We start from the raw sequence: 19,869 nt of genomic DNA on the forward strand, positions 1-19,869 counted from the left end.
CTTTCTGAGTCAGATTAGCTGTCTTACAAAATGCCAGACGTAAAAAAGTCCCCAAAAAGTGTTTCCAACGTCTAAAACGCTTAATAAAAATAAGATTACCTTAATAAAGTAATCGATTTAGCCCATCAAAGTGTCTGTCAGTATTAAGCCCTTAACTGAAGCCATCATTCTATACTGTGTCTCAGAAAATGGCTTATCTTCCCTCATGGGATTTCTGTCAGTCTTCTAGCACTAGCAAGTCTTGTTAGAAAAAATGACTGAACATACCTTAAGCAGTATAAGCCTGCAAACTGTTCCCCCCAACTGAAGTTCTCCGGTACTCAACAGTCCTGTGTGGGGACAGCAATGGATTTTAGTTACAACATGCTAAAAGCTTTTTCCTCTCAGCAGAAATCTTCATCACTTTCTGCCTTAGAGTAAATAGTACAAACCGGCACTATTTTAAAATAAACTCTTGATTGAAGAAATAAAAACTACAAATCTAACACCACATACTCTTTACCCTCGCGTGGAGATGCTACTTGTTAGAGCGGCAAAGAGAATGACTGGGGGGGCGGAGCCTGAAGGGAGCTATATGGACAGCTTTGCTGTGTTCTCTCTTTGCCACTTCCTGTAGGGATTGAGAATATCCCACAAGTAAGGATGAATCCGTGGACTGAATACACCAAGTAAGAGAAATATGCCCTATAATGAGATTTTCTTGTCAATTAACATACAAAATATCCATAAGGTGGATACTATATATACTATATATATTTCACAAACATAATGCAAGTCTCACCAGGTAGAAGAGTGAATGATCATTACCATCATATATCTAAATACAGGCCAAGACAATAATGAGACTAATATTGTAGATTTCTTTAGCATGGACACATTTTAATTGCTGGCCAGCTCAATTCTATCAGGTCATTACAGTTATCAAACTTGTGACTAGATCTTTTTTCCTCATGTATGACATAAATTGACTAATTTAGAACAGAACATATGAAATTAATGCAAATACAAATTCCAAAGAGGCTTGTTTTCTTTTTTAACATAAAAAAAAACAAAAAAACAAAAAAAAAACAAAGTATGAAAAAAAACATTGTATTAAAAAAAAAAAAAATTGATTTCAGATACCTAGTAAATCGCTGAGTTAAATATAAGCCATTAAATAGCAATTTATAATACTACATGATCAACTCAAACTGACATCCATACTTGCCCACACATACAGGATGCATATCAATAAGGGAATATATTATATGGATAACATTGTCATGGAGAGAGCACAGAAAATAAGCAGTAGTAAATAATTTACATGGTAGGCAACTTTAATGCTGTAGTGCACTTATATATATATATATATATAAAAAAAGTCCGACTCTTCCTTTCATCTCAGCAGCTTGTTCCATTTCCATATTTGTAATATCATAATTGAGGAGATGCAGGAATTATTGCCTATAGTTCTATACATTACAACCAGTGTTCTCATGAAAACACTTTGAATTTGCTATGTAATTTACAATTTGATTGCTCGTCTATTTTACAGCTTTAACTCGTTGGCAATTTTGGAAGCAATGTTTTTGAAAGCTATAGATGTTCCAGATATTCGCTTGAAGCGAACACCATTTAGAGAGAGTCTTGGGAGTTTGCACACTTCCATCTCCCACTGGACAAGGTTTTCTGCATGCCCATCTCCATGGACACAAAAGAGCAAGAAACGCTCTCTCTGTTCATAGTCACAATTATTGGCATCCAGAACCTTGCGGATCTCCCGCATCATGTCATTCGGGTCCATGGAACTCGTGGTTTTCATGCTCCAAGTAAAACGCAGCGACCTTGGCTTCGATTCTTTATTTTCATCTTTCTGGTCCCCTGACACATTACGACTAAAAGAAAAGAGAAGTTACTCTGTTGTAATCAGTTATTCCAGTGGCGCTCCAAGATATCCAAGCATGTGACCAGTATGCATGGTGCAATTAACACTAGCAAGCAATGATCCATATCACACATCTAACCCGATACCCTCAGATACCCAAACTGTTGATGTAAAATGGAACATACATTTTCCCCACACATCTTAGCATGCAAACCATTAAACATGGACAATTTACAGAATAGATATTAAATAATGTGGTCGGCAATATATTCCCATATTGTGTTCAAGTGATCATGGTAATAACAGTTAGCATTTATAGAAACTTCAAGCATGTCAAGTTGATATTAATAAAATGGATCTAGAGAAGAAAAAAAAAGAAAGAAAAAAAAATCTTATTTTAGCGTATGTGTAATAATACACCATTAATGATTCACAGGCTGAGATAAGGAGTATATTTTTGTTGGAAGACAATACATGAAGTTTTATATTTGTAATTTATCTTGAGGAGAGAGTTATAATTGGCATTTGCAATAATGAATAGTATATAAGTTTAGTTTTTTCTAAACTACACACAAGACTTAATTGCATGCTGCATTCACACAAACAAGAACGCTCGCTGTTCATATGCCTATTGATGCAACTGCAAGGCAACATTCCATTATTAGCGACAAGACTGGGGTGCATGCAAAACGTACATAACAAAAAGTTGTAGTCAAGGTTTTATAGTAAAAAAAGAAAAAAAAAATATATATATATATGTTCACCCTCACCTTGAGCCCTCATATCTCCCGTTTCTCTCAGATTCGGTCGGGAGCCTCATTGAAAAGAACGGGAAAGCAAAGACAAGCAGAAAAGAGAACTTACACTGATGCATCTCTACTTGAAAAGAGAAAGGAGCAGTCTGCTTGAGAACAATTACAACCCACTGTCTCAGCGTGTAGAAAGTGGTCTTAGGGCTACAAAATGTATAAAGTACTAGAGATTTATGTTCAACAACCCAGGAAAGCACTAAATGCTGATGTCCATATTACAACTGTTAACGACACACTGCTCATTTTAGAAGTTCACATACTGGACAAGACATTTTTTCATATTACATGCATTGACAAAGGCATGTGTATGATCTAGGAGGTTTTTAACTAGCATTACATTTGTTTCCCTGATTTCATTGCGAATATTGGCCAGTGATATCTAGGTGGAGGGCAGTACAGCTCCTACTCTACTTTAGATCCATTTTAACTTGGGGCTAAAAGAATGCTTTATCTCCCTTAAAGGGACAGTATACTGTAAAATAGTTTTTCCCTAATGTGTTTACAATTGCTTTTTTTACCAACTGCAGAATAAAAAATGTATGAATTAGCTTTTTAAGGTTTATTTCTGTATATTAAAGCTCTGATTTTGTGTTTTGAAGCCACAGCCTAATAAAATGGGTTGCGCTTGTAGGTATAATCCGATCTCATTACTGTATCACATTGTGCACATATACCTGCTTCTTTATCTTATATCTGTCCTTAAAACAATCACCAATACTTTGAGAGAACAATGGAAAAGCAACATTGTATTACCTTATCTCTGCTTTATCACACTGGGAGTGTAATTTCTTCTGCTGGCTGTGTTTACAAAGCTTATCTATAGCTGGTACGCGCGGCCACAAACTTTCAGAATAGGTGGGGATACCACATGCTAAATTAACAATTTTGTAAACAATTTAATACACTCCAGCAGGTAAAGTGGATCATTGGGAACAAATTAAAGGGGAGAAAATTTTTGAGTAAACTGTCCCTTTAAGCCACCAATGGGATGATAGATTTTTGAGATGTTCAACTCCATACAAAATATATAGGCTTCTGCAGAACTATATCCTTTATCTATAGATTTGTGTGTATATCGCTCTCAAAAATTACCAGGCAAAAAGAAATTGGTAGAGAGACACAAATTTGTAAATATTTCATTATGGGTAAGATCTAGAGAGGCTACATAGAAATCTATTGGAACATTGGATGAGAACAAAAAAAGGTAGTGAAATCAGCCCTTATTAGTATTATAGTGGTTTTACTGGTATTTTTAAAGTAACCAAGACTTACAAAGTGCAGGTTTAGTTAAGATGTCTGCTAAATGTAAGTAAAACCTTTATAAGAGAGATTGACATCTCTAATATTATCCAGATGCTGAAGCGGTTATTGATTAAACAAGTGTACAAATTAGGAATATTTTTTTTCTGCAACAAGAAGGTGCCAACCATAAAAAGGAACAGGAAACCGATATGGTTTAACATACTTAAAATTGAAGTTCTTTAAACAGCATGCAGTATTCTTCGAAAGGACAAAGGATATTTAAAAAAATATAAACCATTTGATATGATTAGACTCAAATATTGTTATTGCAGATTTTGTTGGTAATCACTTTCTTTGATAAGGTATAAAGCAGCACAAGTCATACCATCAGTTTAATAAATATACATTTAAATGTATGTTTAGTTAAGGGTCACACAATTTCCTTGCTTCACTGAATATTTCTACCCATGTTTCTACTGCATGTTTAAAAAAAAAACACAAAAACAAAACAAAAAAACTGTCCATATGACAGCAGCAGCTGAATAATAGTGTCCAGAAATAAGATTACTGAACAAAATGCTAGAGGAGTGTATACAGCAATGGTGTAAACCTATGTGTATGAACATTTGTTTATTTCTTCATAGTAATAGGTTACTGGCTATAGTTTGAGTAAAATCTTTTCTAACTTTAAAAATAAAGTCAGCCTCATGCACATACAGGAAACTAACCGTTCACTCTGTTAATTTATGCATTTTTAGAAGAATTTTTTTTGTTTTTTTTTAAATTGTAAATGTACAGACCAAAAAGTGTTAAATATAAAGCTATTTTACTTGTATAGAAAGATAGGGGGGAAAAATGACTTACCTCTGAAAAAATGTACTTAAATTAGTTCACAAAACCCACTAAACACTTTTTTTGCCATAAGCATGCCAAGTGTATATTAGTACAAATGAAAAATGAAATTATGATGCAAATGACTCAAGTGAACATGCTTAGCTGATTAAGTGACATCAGGGAAGAATTTTTTCTTTTATTTCTAAAAAATATTTTAGTTCTCAGCAAGAAGTTTAGTATTTAGAAAATCAGAACTAAGAAGACAAGTTCAAAAGTAAAAATGCATACACAACTGTAATCCTACCTTTTTATAAATCTGAATGACATGTTTCTAAAAAACAAAAATAAAAAAAAATAAATATATGATTAAAAAAATTAAAAAATGCAAAATTAAAAAAATGCATTCCACAAAAACATATTACCCTAAAAAAAATAATTATGGATGTATTGCTTTATTTGGACAGCTAGACATTAAGATGTGTCAATTGTGCAATTTAAGCAAAACAAATTAGGGGGAAAAAAATGCAAAATATATATATATATATATATATATATATATATATATATATATATATATATATATATATATATATATATATATAAAAATAACCAGCAGAAATCTCAGAATCCTCAAATGAAATAATTTCTGTAATAGTAATTGTAAAGATATTTAGAATAGTAAAATCAAGACCTAGTTTTCCCACATTTAAAGATACAAGATCCTGAAAATTGTCAAATATTGATGAAAAAAAAACATAAATAAAATGAAAACCTTAAGTTTTGAAAAGGTGAGCCCATGAGTTTTAAATATTCTAAAATCTATATGCTGATTTTTTATTTTATTTTTGGCAACAAGATTTTGATATTTACCTCGTCAATTTTGCATAATTTACTGAATTTTGAATTCCCACAAATTTCAGTTTACATTAAAAAATTAGATACTATATTTTCTAGAAATCAATTTGCCATACATGTTTTCGACCACTTATATAACAATTAAATAGAAGGAAATCTAAAACACGTTTCTAAAGGGATTGGCAGATTTTTTTTTTTTTAATACCATCACATAGCACTGTAATGTGCTCTATATTAAAATTTTAAAACATGTTGGATCGTTTTGCAAAAATCTCACCATCTTTTTAGAATATATAACAATGTGAAGCTATAGAGAGGCAAATTACTTGTAAACAAATGAAATTACTGGTCAGTTGTGTTAAACTATATACAAATATGAATATAAAATTGTTATATGGAAACTAAACTGCTTTTATAAAGCAGCAGAAATTAAGAATTAGCCTGTCCATTAAAATAGTGCTTCTACCGAAAATAAAGGAGGCTTGTGCCTAATGAGAGAATCACCAGCTTAAAAAAAAAAATTCAACCCATTTTGCTTCCTACCTGAAACTTTGCTAGTAGTGCATTTTAAATTGGTTGAGAATTTCACTAGAAGCCTTTTTTTGTGCACGTAAGTGTATTGTAAAAGTTACTACTATACCGATTTATGTGAACAAGAAAGATTATGCTGACTTCCAGTGGTGATGCATATTGCAAGGGGTATGATGGCACATAACTGTGTGCCCCGAGTTTGTGTACATTGTGTCATTTTTCCAAATGACAATTAAGTAACAATAGTTAATGCATTAATGTCAGGTTACATTGCGTTAGAGCCTAGGTATCCAGAAAGTTACATATGTATGTGTGTATGTATATAAGCAATAATTCAGTAGTTATTAGGTAACAATGTTTTAATCATCGCAAAGAACATTTTAAAACTTTAATAAATCTCAGCTAAAATGCCTGGATTAGTTTTGTCAAATTTTTTTTTGCTCAAGGATAAAGTTGATCAGGCGGGTAATAGACGCATTAACACTTATATGGATAGGAGAAAGAACACTGATCTTTGTAAAATGGTTGAACATGAAGTAAAATTAGAAAATTATAAGTGTTATTTACATTTGCTGAAACAGAGATCAGGAGAATCAAAGCAGTGCAAATGTTAGGTTATGTCAAGTGAAAAGATGGAGAAAACCAGACAGAATTAAAAAGGAAATAAAGGATTCAGTCTCCAGAATTAGGATTTAGGAAATGAGTTAAACTAAGTATTTCACACAAACAGGATATTTCTTAATAGTTTTATTAATTAAACTTTGTTACAAGCAAGTTCGGATGGAAACTACGTAATAAATTACAAACATTTGTTTAAATTGGGTTACTAAACTTTGCAGCAGCAGGATTAGAACTTCCTGGTGCTTCAGTGCAACAACTTCTGGACCTGCCAGATATGAAACATCCCTGCTGAAAGGATCATACGTTGAAGTTCAGACAAATTTTAGAATTAAAATTTGGCCCTGAGTTTATTTTTTTTTTCTATCCAACATTTTCATTTAAGGATTGGATACATTGCATAACATTTATTACTGCATTAATTAACAGGCTTGTGTAAACTACTTATGAACGTGACAAATTGCAACAGTTTAAACAATAAAATGAAGAAAAAAATAAATCATACTCTTGAAATAGGTTAAAAGGTTAGTTTCTTCTAAAAAATAAAATGGAAACTGGATAGATGTCATTAATTGCACAAAATCTTAATACTTAAAATTCTATACATACATTATCAAATATTAAACACCTTAACTGTACATCATTTTTCAGCAGTGGGTCTGAACACTGAAGCCCAATTATTTGACAGAACAGGAGAAAAATGTTGTAAATGCTTCCCTGGTTGGGAATTACACGTTTGTATTTGGTAAAAATTATCTGTGGTCTTGTAAAGTCTCTTTAATTATGACTGCTAATGGGCATTTTTTTGCTGTGCCATTTAGCAGTTAAGGCTGGAGGTAGTTTTCATAATTAAGAAAATAAATCTACAACTAGAAATTTGAACAAAGTTAAACCTAAGTATACAGAAAACATTGTGCAAACAGAATATCTATACAAAATCTTTTCTAAAAGTAATGGTGATGTCCGTATGGCTCAGTTGGCAGTTTTATGGAGGAGGGTATAGAAAAATCAAGGAGATGCCTTAATATTGCACTAAACATAACAGGCTGAAACCCGACGCAAGCTCTAAAGCATTTGGCAAGGACTGTATTTGATATATAAAAAGGGTAATTATATACTGTGCAGCATTTCTACTAGTGTCGATAGTCTTAAAATGGCTGGCCCTACCAGATTAGACCATGTAAATTTTTTCCACTATAATGACCCTTTTATTTTGTTCTACTTGGGGTGAGGCAGCACCTACATTTGCCACAAATTTCCGGCAGTACAGAAAATACTTGCATTCTTTAATCCAGGATTAGAGCAAATTTCACATTCATGTAGAAAATCTATCAATAGATGCTCATGCTCCGTTTAATTAGCTTGTTTTTGCCCAAGCTTATACCTTGGCACCTGTTGCCTGAATAATTAAAAGGAACATTAAGCGATATACAAAATGTAGAACGGTTCATTTTAAATACAGTTGGAATCATTTTGCGTTTGAAAAAAAGGTTGCTATAAAAATTATTGTAAGACTGAGAATGAAACGAGAATGTGTTCCTAGGCAGATACTGCAAAAGGATAGATCAAATTGCATGCCCATTTGTTCCCAGCATGCTCTGAATGATGACGTGACTCATCTGCATTCATTTTAAGAGCAAATGCTAATGAATTTAAAAGCTGTCATTCTAACAGTGATAACTTAATTTTTTTAAACAAAAATGCCACCATATTTAAAAGGCAATATTCAGCATTTTACATATAACTTAGGAAACTTGTTTACCAAAAAGGGGTTGCTTCTGCATGCCGTGTTAGTTTAGCACAGTGCGGAAAAACATACTGCCTGCCTACTTAATGCTTCTAGATAAAATACCAACATCTCAGATAACTGTTCCTTAAGTTATCACATACACCTTACCACACGGACAACAGGAGAAGCAGAAAGTTAGAATCACACAGATTTAGACAATGATTTTAAAAAAGATTTTTGGAAATACATTCACCTGAGTATAAAACCGATCTTTCAATGACTATACTAGGTTAGTTTTCTTTTATAACTGCCCGTTTAAAAAATAAAGATCTCTTCATTAACAGAACATTATAAATATGGCACAAACATTTACATAGTTACAAAAGAATACAACAAAAATGTTAAACTCCACGACATGGGTTATATATGCTTTAGCTTTGACCGGTGGTGAGCAACTGGTGAAAAATCCTGAGGCATCGAAACTTACCTTCTAGTTAATTTTGAAGTTAATTTACTAAAAAGGTTAGAGGAGCCTCTACTTCGAGTTTGTGACAGAGGAGTTGCTTCATGAGATAAACTGGGTGAAGCTGGTGGTCCGTTGTAAGTAGCTGTGCGCCGCTCTCTGAGCTGGCCATGAAAAGTGCTTCTGATGGCTGATCCTCTTGGGAAGCGCATACGGTCTGGTGTAGTGGTGCTGGTTATACTGTGGGTTGAAGCCACTGAAGTCCTTTGCTCAGGGATTGTGCTGTGACGGAAAACACATTTTAGTACATAAAAAAGGACCTGAGGAGAATGAATTCTAAAGATGACCAACTGTTATAAGAGGGTTAGCAAAGCAATTTAAAAAGATATTGAACACTTCTTGCTTTTGCGTAACAACTGCTTTGACCCATGCTGATCAGTGGGGTCAAAAAGCAAAATCTGGATCATAGGTTTTCTAAATGTTGCAAATAGCCAAAATCCGATGTTTGATTTGCAGCAGTTGCAGGATACAAAATTTGCTTTCTGACCTCTCTGGGGAGCATGAGACAATCGCAATGTTAGCACTGAAGAGGTGTTTAATCCTTTCAAGGTGTGCAAAAGACTGGCTATGCGCTATTGGGCTAAATACCGAGTATTGTATACTCAAGAATATAGATTATAAGCATTTTAGGAACATAAAAAATATGATTAAAAAGCAGTGGCAATAAGATGGGCAGAAGAGAATAGAAAAATACAATGAACAAAACCTAGGCATATTTTGATGCTGAAATTTTGATGAGTGTTTCACAAACAACATGGTTACTATGAGACAAACATTTGGCAACAAAAAAATGCACCCGGTGTGCAATACAAAACTGGACTTGTATTACAACTGGGGACAGCACGACACTGAAGGGCAGTGGGGTACATGTTAGTTCCACAGTTTTATTATTATTCCTTACGCAGGACTGAAGTTATCTGCTTCACTGTTTATTGATGGTAACATCTCGGAGTGCCTGGAGGCTGACATGGACATCGACTTCGGATGCCGCAGCCGAGCAAAGATGGAAGATATGGCACAAACTGAGGCAGGACTAGTTGCATAAGCGAAAATTCCTGTCAGGCTGTGGTGGGAGGGGTGGGGGGGGGGGGAAGGATAGGTTTGGGCAAACAAAACAGTATAATGGACCAATAACAGGCGCAAATAATATTGTAGAGCAAAAAAAAAAAAGTTGTCAAATTAATGCGTAAAATAAAAAAAAAAATTAAAAAAAAAAAAAAAAAAAACACATGATCATCCGTTATTAGCAAGCAAATCTTTTAGCTCTAAACAAAATTGAATTTCTAAGCTCATGTTTACTTTGTGCTATAGCTACAGCATGAACAATTTAAGCAAATATTACTGTTCGCTAAATGGCTGCAACAGAACTCAATGCTTCTAGGAACAATTAAAAATGTACACAGGTCTAAGAAATCTGTTTCACTGGGCACAGAAGCTGGATAGCTTAGCGTCATCCATTCATAGCCTTAAGCAGTTAGTTTTTATGCCTGCTCCCACCTTTACACAGCATTAAACATGCCAATCTCCACTTCAGCAACACTGCGCGTTTGGACAGCATACATAATGTATTCTATAAGAAGTCTTCTGATAATGCAGACGAAGTGACTGTCAACTTTCAAGTGCCCGTTTTTAAACTTACCTGATAAATTCATTTCTTTCATATCGGCAAGAGTCCATGAGCTAGTGACATATGGGATATACAATCCTACCAGGAGGGGCAAAGTATCCCAAACCTCAAAATGCCTATAACTACACCCCTCACCACACCAACAATACAGTTTAACAAATAGCCAAGCAGTGGGGTGAAAAAGGAGTAGAAAGCATCAACAAAGGAAATTTGGAAATAATTGTGCTTTATACAATTGATATTCCATATGTCACTAGCTCATGGACTCTTGCCAATTACATGAAAGAAAACATAATTTATGTAAGAACTTACCTGATAAATTAATTTCTTTCATATTGGCAAGAGTCCATGAGCTAGTGACATATGGAATATCAATACCCAAGATGTGGAGTCTTCCACTCAAGAGTCACTAGAGAGGGAGGGTATAAAAATAAAAACAGCCATATTCCGCTGAAAAAATTAATCTACAACCCAAAAAAATAAGTATTTCATTTTTGAAAGAAAAAAAACTTAAAACAAAAGCAGAAGAATCAAACTGAAACAGCTGCCTGAAGAACTTTTCTACCAAAAACTGCTTCCGAAGAAGCAAATACATCAAAACGGTAGAATTTAGTAAATGTATGCAAAGAGGACCAAGTCGCCGCTTTGCAAATCTGATCAACTGAAGCTTCATTCTTAAAAGCCCACGAAGTGGAGACTGATCTAGTAGAATGAGCTGTAATTCTCTGAGGCGGGGCCTGACCCGACTCCAAATAAGCTTGATGAATCAAAAGTTTCAACCAAGAAGCCAAGGAAATAGCAGAAGCCTTCTGACCTTTCCTAGGACCAGAAAATAAAACAGACTAGAAGTCTTCCTGAAATCTTTAGTAGCTTCCACATAATATTTCAAAGCTCCATCCATCCATCCAAAAAATGTAAGGATCTCTCCAAAGAATTCTTAGGATTAGGACATAAGGAAGGGACAACAATTTCTCTACTAATGTTGTTAGAATTCACAACCTTAGCTAAAAATTGAAAAGAAGTCTGCAAAACTGCCTTATCCTGATGAAAAATCAGAAAAGGAGACTCACAAGAAAGAGCAGATAGCTCAGAAACTCTTCTAGCAGAAGAGATAGCCAAAAGGAACAACACTTTCCAAGAAAGTAGTTTAATGTCCAAAGAATGCATAGGCTCAAATGGAGGAGCCTCTAAAGCCTTCAGAACCAAATTAAGACTCCAAGGAGGAGAAATTGATTTAATGACAGGCTTAATACGAACTAAAGCCTGTACAAAACAGTGAATATCAGGAAGTATAGCAATCTTTCTTTGAAATAAAACAGAAAGAGCGGAGATTTGACCTTTCAAGGAACTTGCAGACAAACCCTTATCCAAACCATCCTGAAGGAACTGTAAAATTCTATGAATTCTAAAAGAATGCCTGGAGAATTTATGAGAAGAACACCATGAAATGTAAGTCTTCCAAGCTCTATAATAAATCTTTCTAGAGACAGATTTACGAGCTTGTAACATAGTATTAATCACTGAGTCAGAGAAGCTTCTATGACTTAGAACTAAGCGTTCAATTTCCATACCTTCAAATTTAATGATTTGAGATCCTGATGGAAAACCAGACCTTGAGCTAGTAGGTCCGGCCGTAATGGAAGTGGCCAAGGCGGGCAACTGGACATCCGAACCAGATCCGCATACCAAAACCTGTGTGGCCATGCTGGAGCCACCAGCAACACAAAAGACTGTTCCATGATGATTTTGGAGATCACTCTTGGAAGGAGAACTAGAGGCGGGAAGATGTAAGCAGGATGATAACACCAAGGAAGTGTCAGTGCATCCACTGCTTCCGCCTGAACATCCCTGGACCTGGACAGGTATCTGGGAAGTTTCTTGTTTAGATGAGAGGCCATCAGATCCATCTCTGGAAGACCCCACATCTGAACAATCTGAGAAAACACATCTGGATGGAGAGACCACTCCCCTGGATGTAAAGTCTGGCGGCTGAGATAATCCGCCTCCCAATTGTCTACACCTGGGATATGCACCGCAGAGATTAGACAGGAGCTGGATTCCGCCCAAGCAAGTATCCGAGATACTTCTTTCATAGCTTGGGGACTGTGAGTCCCACCCTGATGATTGACATAAGCCACAGTTGTGATATTGTCTGTCTGAAAACAAATGAACGGTTATTTCTTCAGCAGAGGCCAAAACTGAAGAGCCCTGAGAATTGCATTGAGTTCTAAAATATTTATTGGTAATCTCGCCTCTTGAGATTTCCAAACCACTTGTGCTGTCAGAGATCCCCAAACAGCTCCCCAACCTGAAAGACTCGCATCTGTTGAGATCACAGTCCAGGTTGGCCGAACAAAAGAAGCCCCTTGAACCAAACGATGGTGATCTATCCACCATGTCAGAGTGTTGTACATTGGGATTCAAAGATATTAATTGTGATATCTTTGTATAATCCCTGCACCATTGATTCAGCATGCAAAGCTGTAGAGGTCTCATGTGAAAACGAGCAAAGGGGATCGCGTCCGATGCTGCAGTCATGAGACCTAAAACTTCCATGCACATAGCCACTGAAGGGAATGACTGAGACTGAAGGTGCCGGCATGCTGCAACCAATTTTAAACGTCTCTTGTCTGTTAGAGACAGAGTCATGGACACTGAATCTATCTGGAAGCCTAAAAAGGTGACCCTTGTCTGAGGAATCAAGAAACGTTTTGGTAAATTGATCCTCCAACCATGTTTCCGAAGAAACAACACTAGTTGATTCGTGTGAGATTCTGCAGTATGTAAAGACTGAGCTAGTACCAAGATATCGTCCAAATAAGGAAACACTGCAATACCCTGTTCTCTGATTACAGATAATAGGGCACCCAGAACCTTTGAAATGATCCTTGGAGCTGTTGCTAGGCCAAATGGAAGAGCAACAAATTGGTAATGCTCGTCTAGAAAAGAGAATCTCAGAAACTGATAGTGTTCTGGATGAATCGGAATATGAAGGTATGCATCCTGCAAGTCTATTGTGGACATATAATGTCCTTGCTGAACAAAAGGCAGAATAGTCCTTAGTCACCATTTTGAAAGTTGGTACTCTTACATAACTATTGAAAATTTTTAGATCCAGAACTGGTCTGAATAAATTTTCTTTCTTTGTTACAATGAATAGGTTTGAATAAAACCCCAAACCTTGTTCCTGAGGAGGAGCTGGCATGATTACCCCTGAAGACTCCAGGTCTGAAACACACTTCAGAAAAGCCTGAGCTTTTACCGGATTTACAGAAATGCGTGAGAAAAAAAATCTCACAGGAGGTCTTACTTTGAATCCTATTCGATACCCTTGAGACAATACTCTGAATCCAATTATTTTGGACTGATTTTATCCAAAAATCCTTGAAAAACCTTAATCTGCCCCCTACCAGCTGAGCTGGAATGAGGGCCGCACCTTCATGCAGACTTAGGGGCAGACTTTGGTTTCCTAAATGGCTTGGATTTATTCCAATTTGAGGAAGGCTTCCAATTGGAAGCATATTCCTTGGGAGGAGGATTGAGTTTTTGTTCCTTATTCTGACGAAAGGAACGAAAACGGTTAGAAGCCTTAGATTTACCCTTAGGTTTTTTTATCCTGAGGCAGAAAAACTCCTTTTCCTCCAGTGATAGTTGAAATACAATCCAACTGAGAACCAAATTAATTATTACCTTGGAAACAAAGAGATAGTAATCTAGATGTCATATCAGCATTCCAAGATTTAAGCCACAAAGCTCTTCTAGCTAATACAGCTAAAGACATGGATCTAACATCAATTTTGATAATATCTAAAATTGCATCACAAATATGATTAGCATGTTGCAGTAAACGAGTAATGCTAGATATGTTAGGATCCAATTCTCGTTGCGCTAAATTCTCCAACCAAAAAGTTGAGACAGCCGCAACATCAGCCAAAGAAATAGCAGGTCTGAGAAGATGACCTGAATATAAATAGGCCTTCCATAGATAAGATTCAAGCTTCTTATATAAAGGATCCTTAAAGGAACTACTATCTTCCATAGGAATAGTGGTACGTTTAGCAAGAGTAGAAATAGCCCCATCAACTTTGGGGATTTTTTCCCAAAACTCTATAGATTTTGCTGGTAAAGGATACAATTTTTTAAACCTTGAAGAAGGAATAAAAGTAGTACCTGGGTTATTCCGTTCCCTAGAAATCATATCAGAAATAGCCTCAGGAATAGGAAAAACCCCTGGGGAAACCACAGGAGGTTTAAAAACAGCATTTAAACGTTTACTAGACTGAACGTCAATACCTCAATATCTTTTAATAAAGAACGCATATACTCTATTTTAAATAAATAAGTAGATTTGTCAGTGTCAATGTCTGAGGAAGGATCTTCTGAATCGGATAGATCCTCATCAGAGGAGGATAAATTATTATGTTGTTGGTTATTTGAAATTTCATCAGCTAAATGAGAAGTTTTAAAAAAGACCTTTTACGTTTATTAGAAGGTGGAAATGCAGACAAAGCCTTCAGAATAGAATCAAATTCTTTAAAATTTACAGGTATATCATGCACATTAGAAGTTGAAGGAATTGCAACTGGCAATGTACTATTGCTGATGGAAACACTATCTGCATGTAAAAGTTTATCATGACAACTATTACAAATGACATTTGGTGGTATAATCTCCACACTTTTACAACAAATGCACTTAGCTTTGGTAGACCCGATGTCAGGCAGCAATGTTCCAGCAGAAACTTCTGAGACAGGATCAGATTGGGACATCTTGCACAATGTAAGAGAAAAAACAACATATAAAGCAAAATTAGAACAGATCAGTACAAGACTGATATTGGTGTACACTTGTATAGCACTCACATTCCTTTTTTGTATTGGAATGATAGAAAATCAGAGACTGACAGGGCGGAGTACTAGAAAAATATTAAAATTTAACCTTTAATAGAAATTTTTAAAACCTTATATACACAAACTAGACATTTAAAAATTAGTATCTATTGGAGTCCGGTTTCTTATTTATCAGATTTTATCTATAGTGATAGGTATAATATGAATGCTACGTTATAGGTATAGTTGGATTTATAATAAATGATGTGACAGAGGTGCCAAGCTTAATGGTTAGCCTGAGATTGGCTTATGTTGTAAGAGGGCTAGCGATGTCACGTTTAAATTAACCTGGACACTTTCTTGCTAATATTGTACCTTTGGGTTATTGTTATTCATTAGATTGAAATAGACAATCTAGGGAACGGTCGGTATAAGTTAGAGGCTCTGGTGGGTTATAAACCTATCCTAGATATTAGGTGACTTTTGCACAATTGAAGCTGAAAAATTGTAAAATACTAAGAGAAATACTTAATCCATTACAAAGATCTATCAAAAGTGAGAACACATTTATTCATCACACAAACAGTAGTATGCAACACATGTTACAATTGAAGAAGTCATAAATATACCTAACTGTAAGAAACCTAATAATGTAAGAGGCAAGAATTGTGCAAAAGTCACCTAATATTTAGGATAGGTTTATAACCCACCAGAGCCTCTAACTTACTTATACCGACCGTTCCCTAGATTGTCTATTTCAATCTAATGAATAACAATAACCCAAAGCTACAATATTAGCAAGAAAGTGTCCAGGTTAATTTAAATGTGACATCGCTAGCCCTCTTACAACATAAGCCAATCTCAGGCTAACCATTAAGCTTGGCACCTCTGTCACATCATTTATTATAAATCCAACTATACCTATAACGTAGCATTCATATTATACCTATCACTATAGATAAAATCTGATAAATAAGAAACCGGATTCCAATAGTAGATACTAATTTTTAAATGTCTTGCTTGTTTGTGTATATATGGTTTTAATTTCTATTAAAGGTTAAATTTTAATATTTTTCTAGTACTCCGCCCTGTCAGTCTCTGATTTTCTATCATTCCAATACAAAAACAGGAATGTGAGTGCTATACAAGTGTACACCAATATCAGTCTTGTACTGATCAGTTCTAGCGTTAACCCCAGTACACAGCACCCCTTTCAATGCTAACATTATTTAAGATTCGTTGCTATATGCAATTTATTTATCTTAAGCATATTTAAATTCCTGTGTTATAATCTATGTAGTGCCTTAGTACCCCCTTTCTTTTCAATATAAAGCAAAATTATCTATTTCCTTATATGACAGTTTCAGGAATGGGAAAAAATGCAAAAGCATAGGCCTCTGATAGAGAAAAAAGCAAGAGTCAAACATCAATGGGGTATTGAAATAATGAAAAAAAATAACCAGAAATGACACACTCGCGTCACTAATGATGCCGCCGTGTGAAAGGTCTCAGCGTCACGTATGATGCCGGAAATGACGAAGTTGCGTCAAACTAATTTTTTTGCGGCAAAAATATTTTCGCACCAAGAATGACGCAATAAAGTTTAGCATTTGACGCACCCGCGGGCCTAATACCCGCAATAGCAAGAAGTAGTCAAATGAAAAAAAAAAAAAAAAAAAGACTAAACCCCAGGTAAGAAACAAATTTCTTAAGTGTTTAAATTCCCCAAATATGAAACCGACAGTCTGCTGAAGTAAATACATGAACCTGACTCATGGCAAATATAAGTACAATACATATATTTAGAACTTTATATAAATGCATGAAGTGCCAAACCATAGCTGAGGTGTCTTAAGAAATAAAAAAACATACTTACCAAAAGACACCCATCCACATATAGCAGATAGCCAAACCAGTACTAAAAACAGTTATCAGTAGAGGTAATGGTAAATTGAGAGTATATCGTCGATCTGAAAAGGGAGGTAGGAGATGAATCTCTACGACCGATAACAGAGAACCTATGAAATAGACCCATTGTATTCAAATAAGTGATACTCCCTTCACGTCCCTCTGACATTCGCTGTACTCTGAGAGGAATCGGGCTTCAACAATGCTGAGAAGCGCATATCAAGGTAGAAATCTTAGAACAAACTTACTTCACCACCTCCATAGGAGGCAAAGTTTGTAAAACTGAATTGTGGGTGTGGTGAGGGGTGTATTTATAGGCATTTTGAGGTTTGGAAAACTTTGCCCCTCCTGGTAGGATTGTATATCCCATATGTCACTAGCTCATGGACTCTTGCCAATTACATGAAATAAATAAAAATTAAAACAGGGACACTTATTCATGAAAGTTTACATTCCACCGGATTTTACAAAAACTTTCTTCTCCTGAAACACCAGATCACCGATCCCACGCCTGCAGCTCCCCTGTACTTAGTCAGCAGTGACGAAACCGTCTCTCTCCAATCACGGCTCCCCCCCCCCAGCGTTTATCTGGTTAGGCCACGCCGTGATTGGAGGAAGCAGGTTTCGTCATTGCTGTGTTAGTACAGCAGGAAGAAGCACGCGATGGGCGATCCGGTGTTTCAGGAGAAGGTGGTAAGTATTTGTAAAATCCGGTGCAATGTAAACTTTCATGATTCAAAGCGCCCCTGTTTTAATAGTTTTTTAAAAAAAACTTTAAAGAGTAAAGCTAGGTGAGCTCAGGAGCATGCATGCAATTGTCTTTAGCCATCAGGCAGCAGTGTTTGAAACTATGTATAACATTGCTATAAACATTGTTTTAAACAGTGCTGCAATAGAATGCTAAGGACACATGCCCATTTCTATCAGCCTACCTAGGTTTACTTTTCAATAAAGAATTCCAAGAGAACAAAACAAATTTGATAATAGTATCAATCAACAATTCATTTTTACTTAACTGTCCCTTTAAAGAGACAAACTGAAAATTAAACTTTCATGATTCAGATAGAACAATTTAAGAACTTTTAATTTTGCTTCTATTACCTAAGACAGGCTAAGGAGCAGTAATGCAGAACTGGGAGCTAGCTGCTGATTGGTGACTGTACATATATTCCTCTTGTTATTGGCTCACCTGAATGAGTTCAGCTATCTCCCAGTAGTGATGTAGCAGTAGTAGAGATTAAATAAATTGGTAATATAAGCAAATTGGAAAGTTTTGAAAATTGTATGTTTTATCTGAACCATAAAAAAAAATATTTTGGGTTTCCTGTCCCTTTAAGTATTTATTCAACAGATTAACCAAATTACAAATGTTTACCACTTTAATATCCTAATATAAAAATAAAAAAAGGTTACATTTTTCGACAGAATACATACAAATCAAGGTTCATTTTATTATTGCGAGTTTTGAAAAGGAACCGTTTCTGTACCTGTTTTCTTTGCCGTTTTGAATGACTGAATGCCTGTCTGTCGTAGCTCTCTCACTGCACACATAAGTATTGCGACGGGACATTCCGCTGGATGTAGAATTGCTCTGTAAACAGCAATAAAAGCCTTTATTACTTCAGTTTAGTGTTAAATGAGAGTCTAATACGAGATTATGCATTGGGGGAGGGGGACCAATCCATGAAGTTGTGCTGATATTTGTGAGTGACAAAAAAAAAAAATTCAAGCTAATAGTCTCATAGGGGCATATATTTGATTTGGTACAGGGAAATTCTGTTTTAACATGTTTAATTGAATCACTGTTTCAAACAACTTTCCTTTCATCATCAAATTTGCTTTGTTCTCTAGGTATTCTTTGCTGAAAGCTAAACCTAGGTAGGCTCATATGCCAATTTCTAAGCCCTTGAAGGCCTCCCCTCTTATCTCAGTGCATTTTGACAGTTGTTCATAGCTAGACAGTGCTAGTTCACGTGTCCCACATAGAAAATTGTGCTCATTCCCATGGATTTACCTAGGAGTCCACACTGATTGGCTAAAATGCAAGTCGGTCGAAAGAACTAAATGGGGCAGTGTGCAGAGGTTTAGATACAAGGAAATCAAAGGTAAAAGGTATATTAATATAACCGTGTTGGCCACACAAACTGGGAAATGAGCGATTAAAAATTCTGGCGTAGACTGTCCCTTTAAGGCCAGATTTCTGTGTAGGAAGGGATTTTTTCAAGATGGAATATAATATGCAAGTCTTTACAAGATCTAAATGGATATTATAATATTTTGCACATATTGAGAGTTTATTACTAACATTTGGTAACATCCCCAGGAGGTATTAACCCTATACACTATTCTTCTAAATCTAGGAAATGTAAAAATGATTTTTCAGTGTAATATTTTCCTTAATTTAGTCCATTAACATACAATCATATGCATGATAGGTCTTCAATCTGAAAGATTCAATTTTATATGATTTTCTTTAAGATACCAATATATGTTTTTT

The 19,869-nt window shown here is 35.4% G+C and overlaps 1 protein-coding gene across 3 annotated transcripts in view; it reads right to left on the bottom strand.

Moving 5' to 3' along the window:
• Nucleotides 1-851: 851 nt before the first annotated feature.
• MARK3 (microtubule affinity regulating kinase 3) overlaps nt 852-19,869 on the bottom strand; it is a 153,280-nt gene continuing 134,262 nt past the window's right edge. The window contains exons 14-18 of one of the 3 annotated variants that reach the window (XM_053697413.1): nt 18,860-18,963; nt 8,973-9,230; nt 5,057-5,083; nt 2,635-2,679; nt 852-1,874 (exon numbers count right to left, since the gene is read on the bottom strand). In XM_053697413.1, the coding sequence (XP_053553388.1) occupies nt 1,529-1,874; nt 2,635-2,679; nt 5,057-5,083; nt 8,973-9,230; nt 18,860-18,963 (780 nt within the window). In that variant the 3' untranslated portion in view covers nt 852-1,528. The remainder of the gene's footprint in view (nt 1,875-2,634; nt 2,680-5,056; nt 5,084-8,972; nt 9,231-18,859; nt 18,964-19,869) is intronic. The other 2 variants (XM_053697414.1, XM_053697415.1) reach the window with 2 other exon arrangements.

Source organism: Bombina bombina, chromosome 1 (assembly GCF_027579735.1).
Source record: "Bombina bombina isolate aBomBom1 chromosome 1, aBomBom1.pri, whole genome shotgun sequence".
In the NCBI taxonomy this organism is placed as follows: domain Eukaryota; kingdom Metazoa; phylum Chordata; class Amphibia; order Anura; family Bombinatoridae; genus Bombina; species Bombina bombina.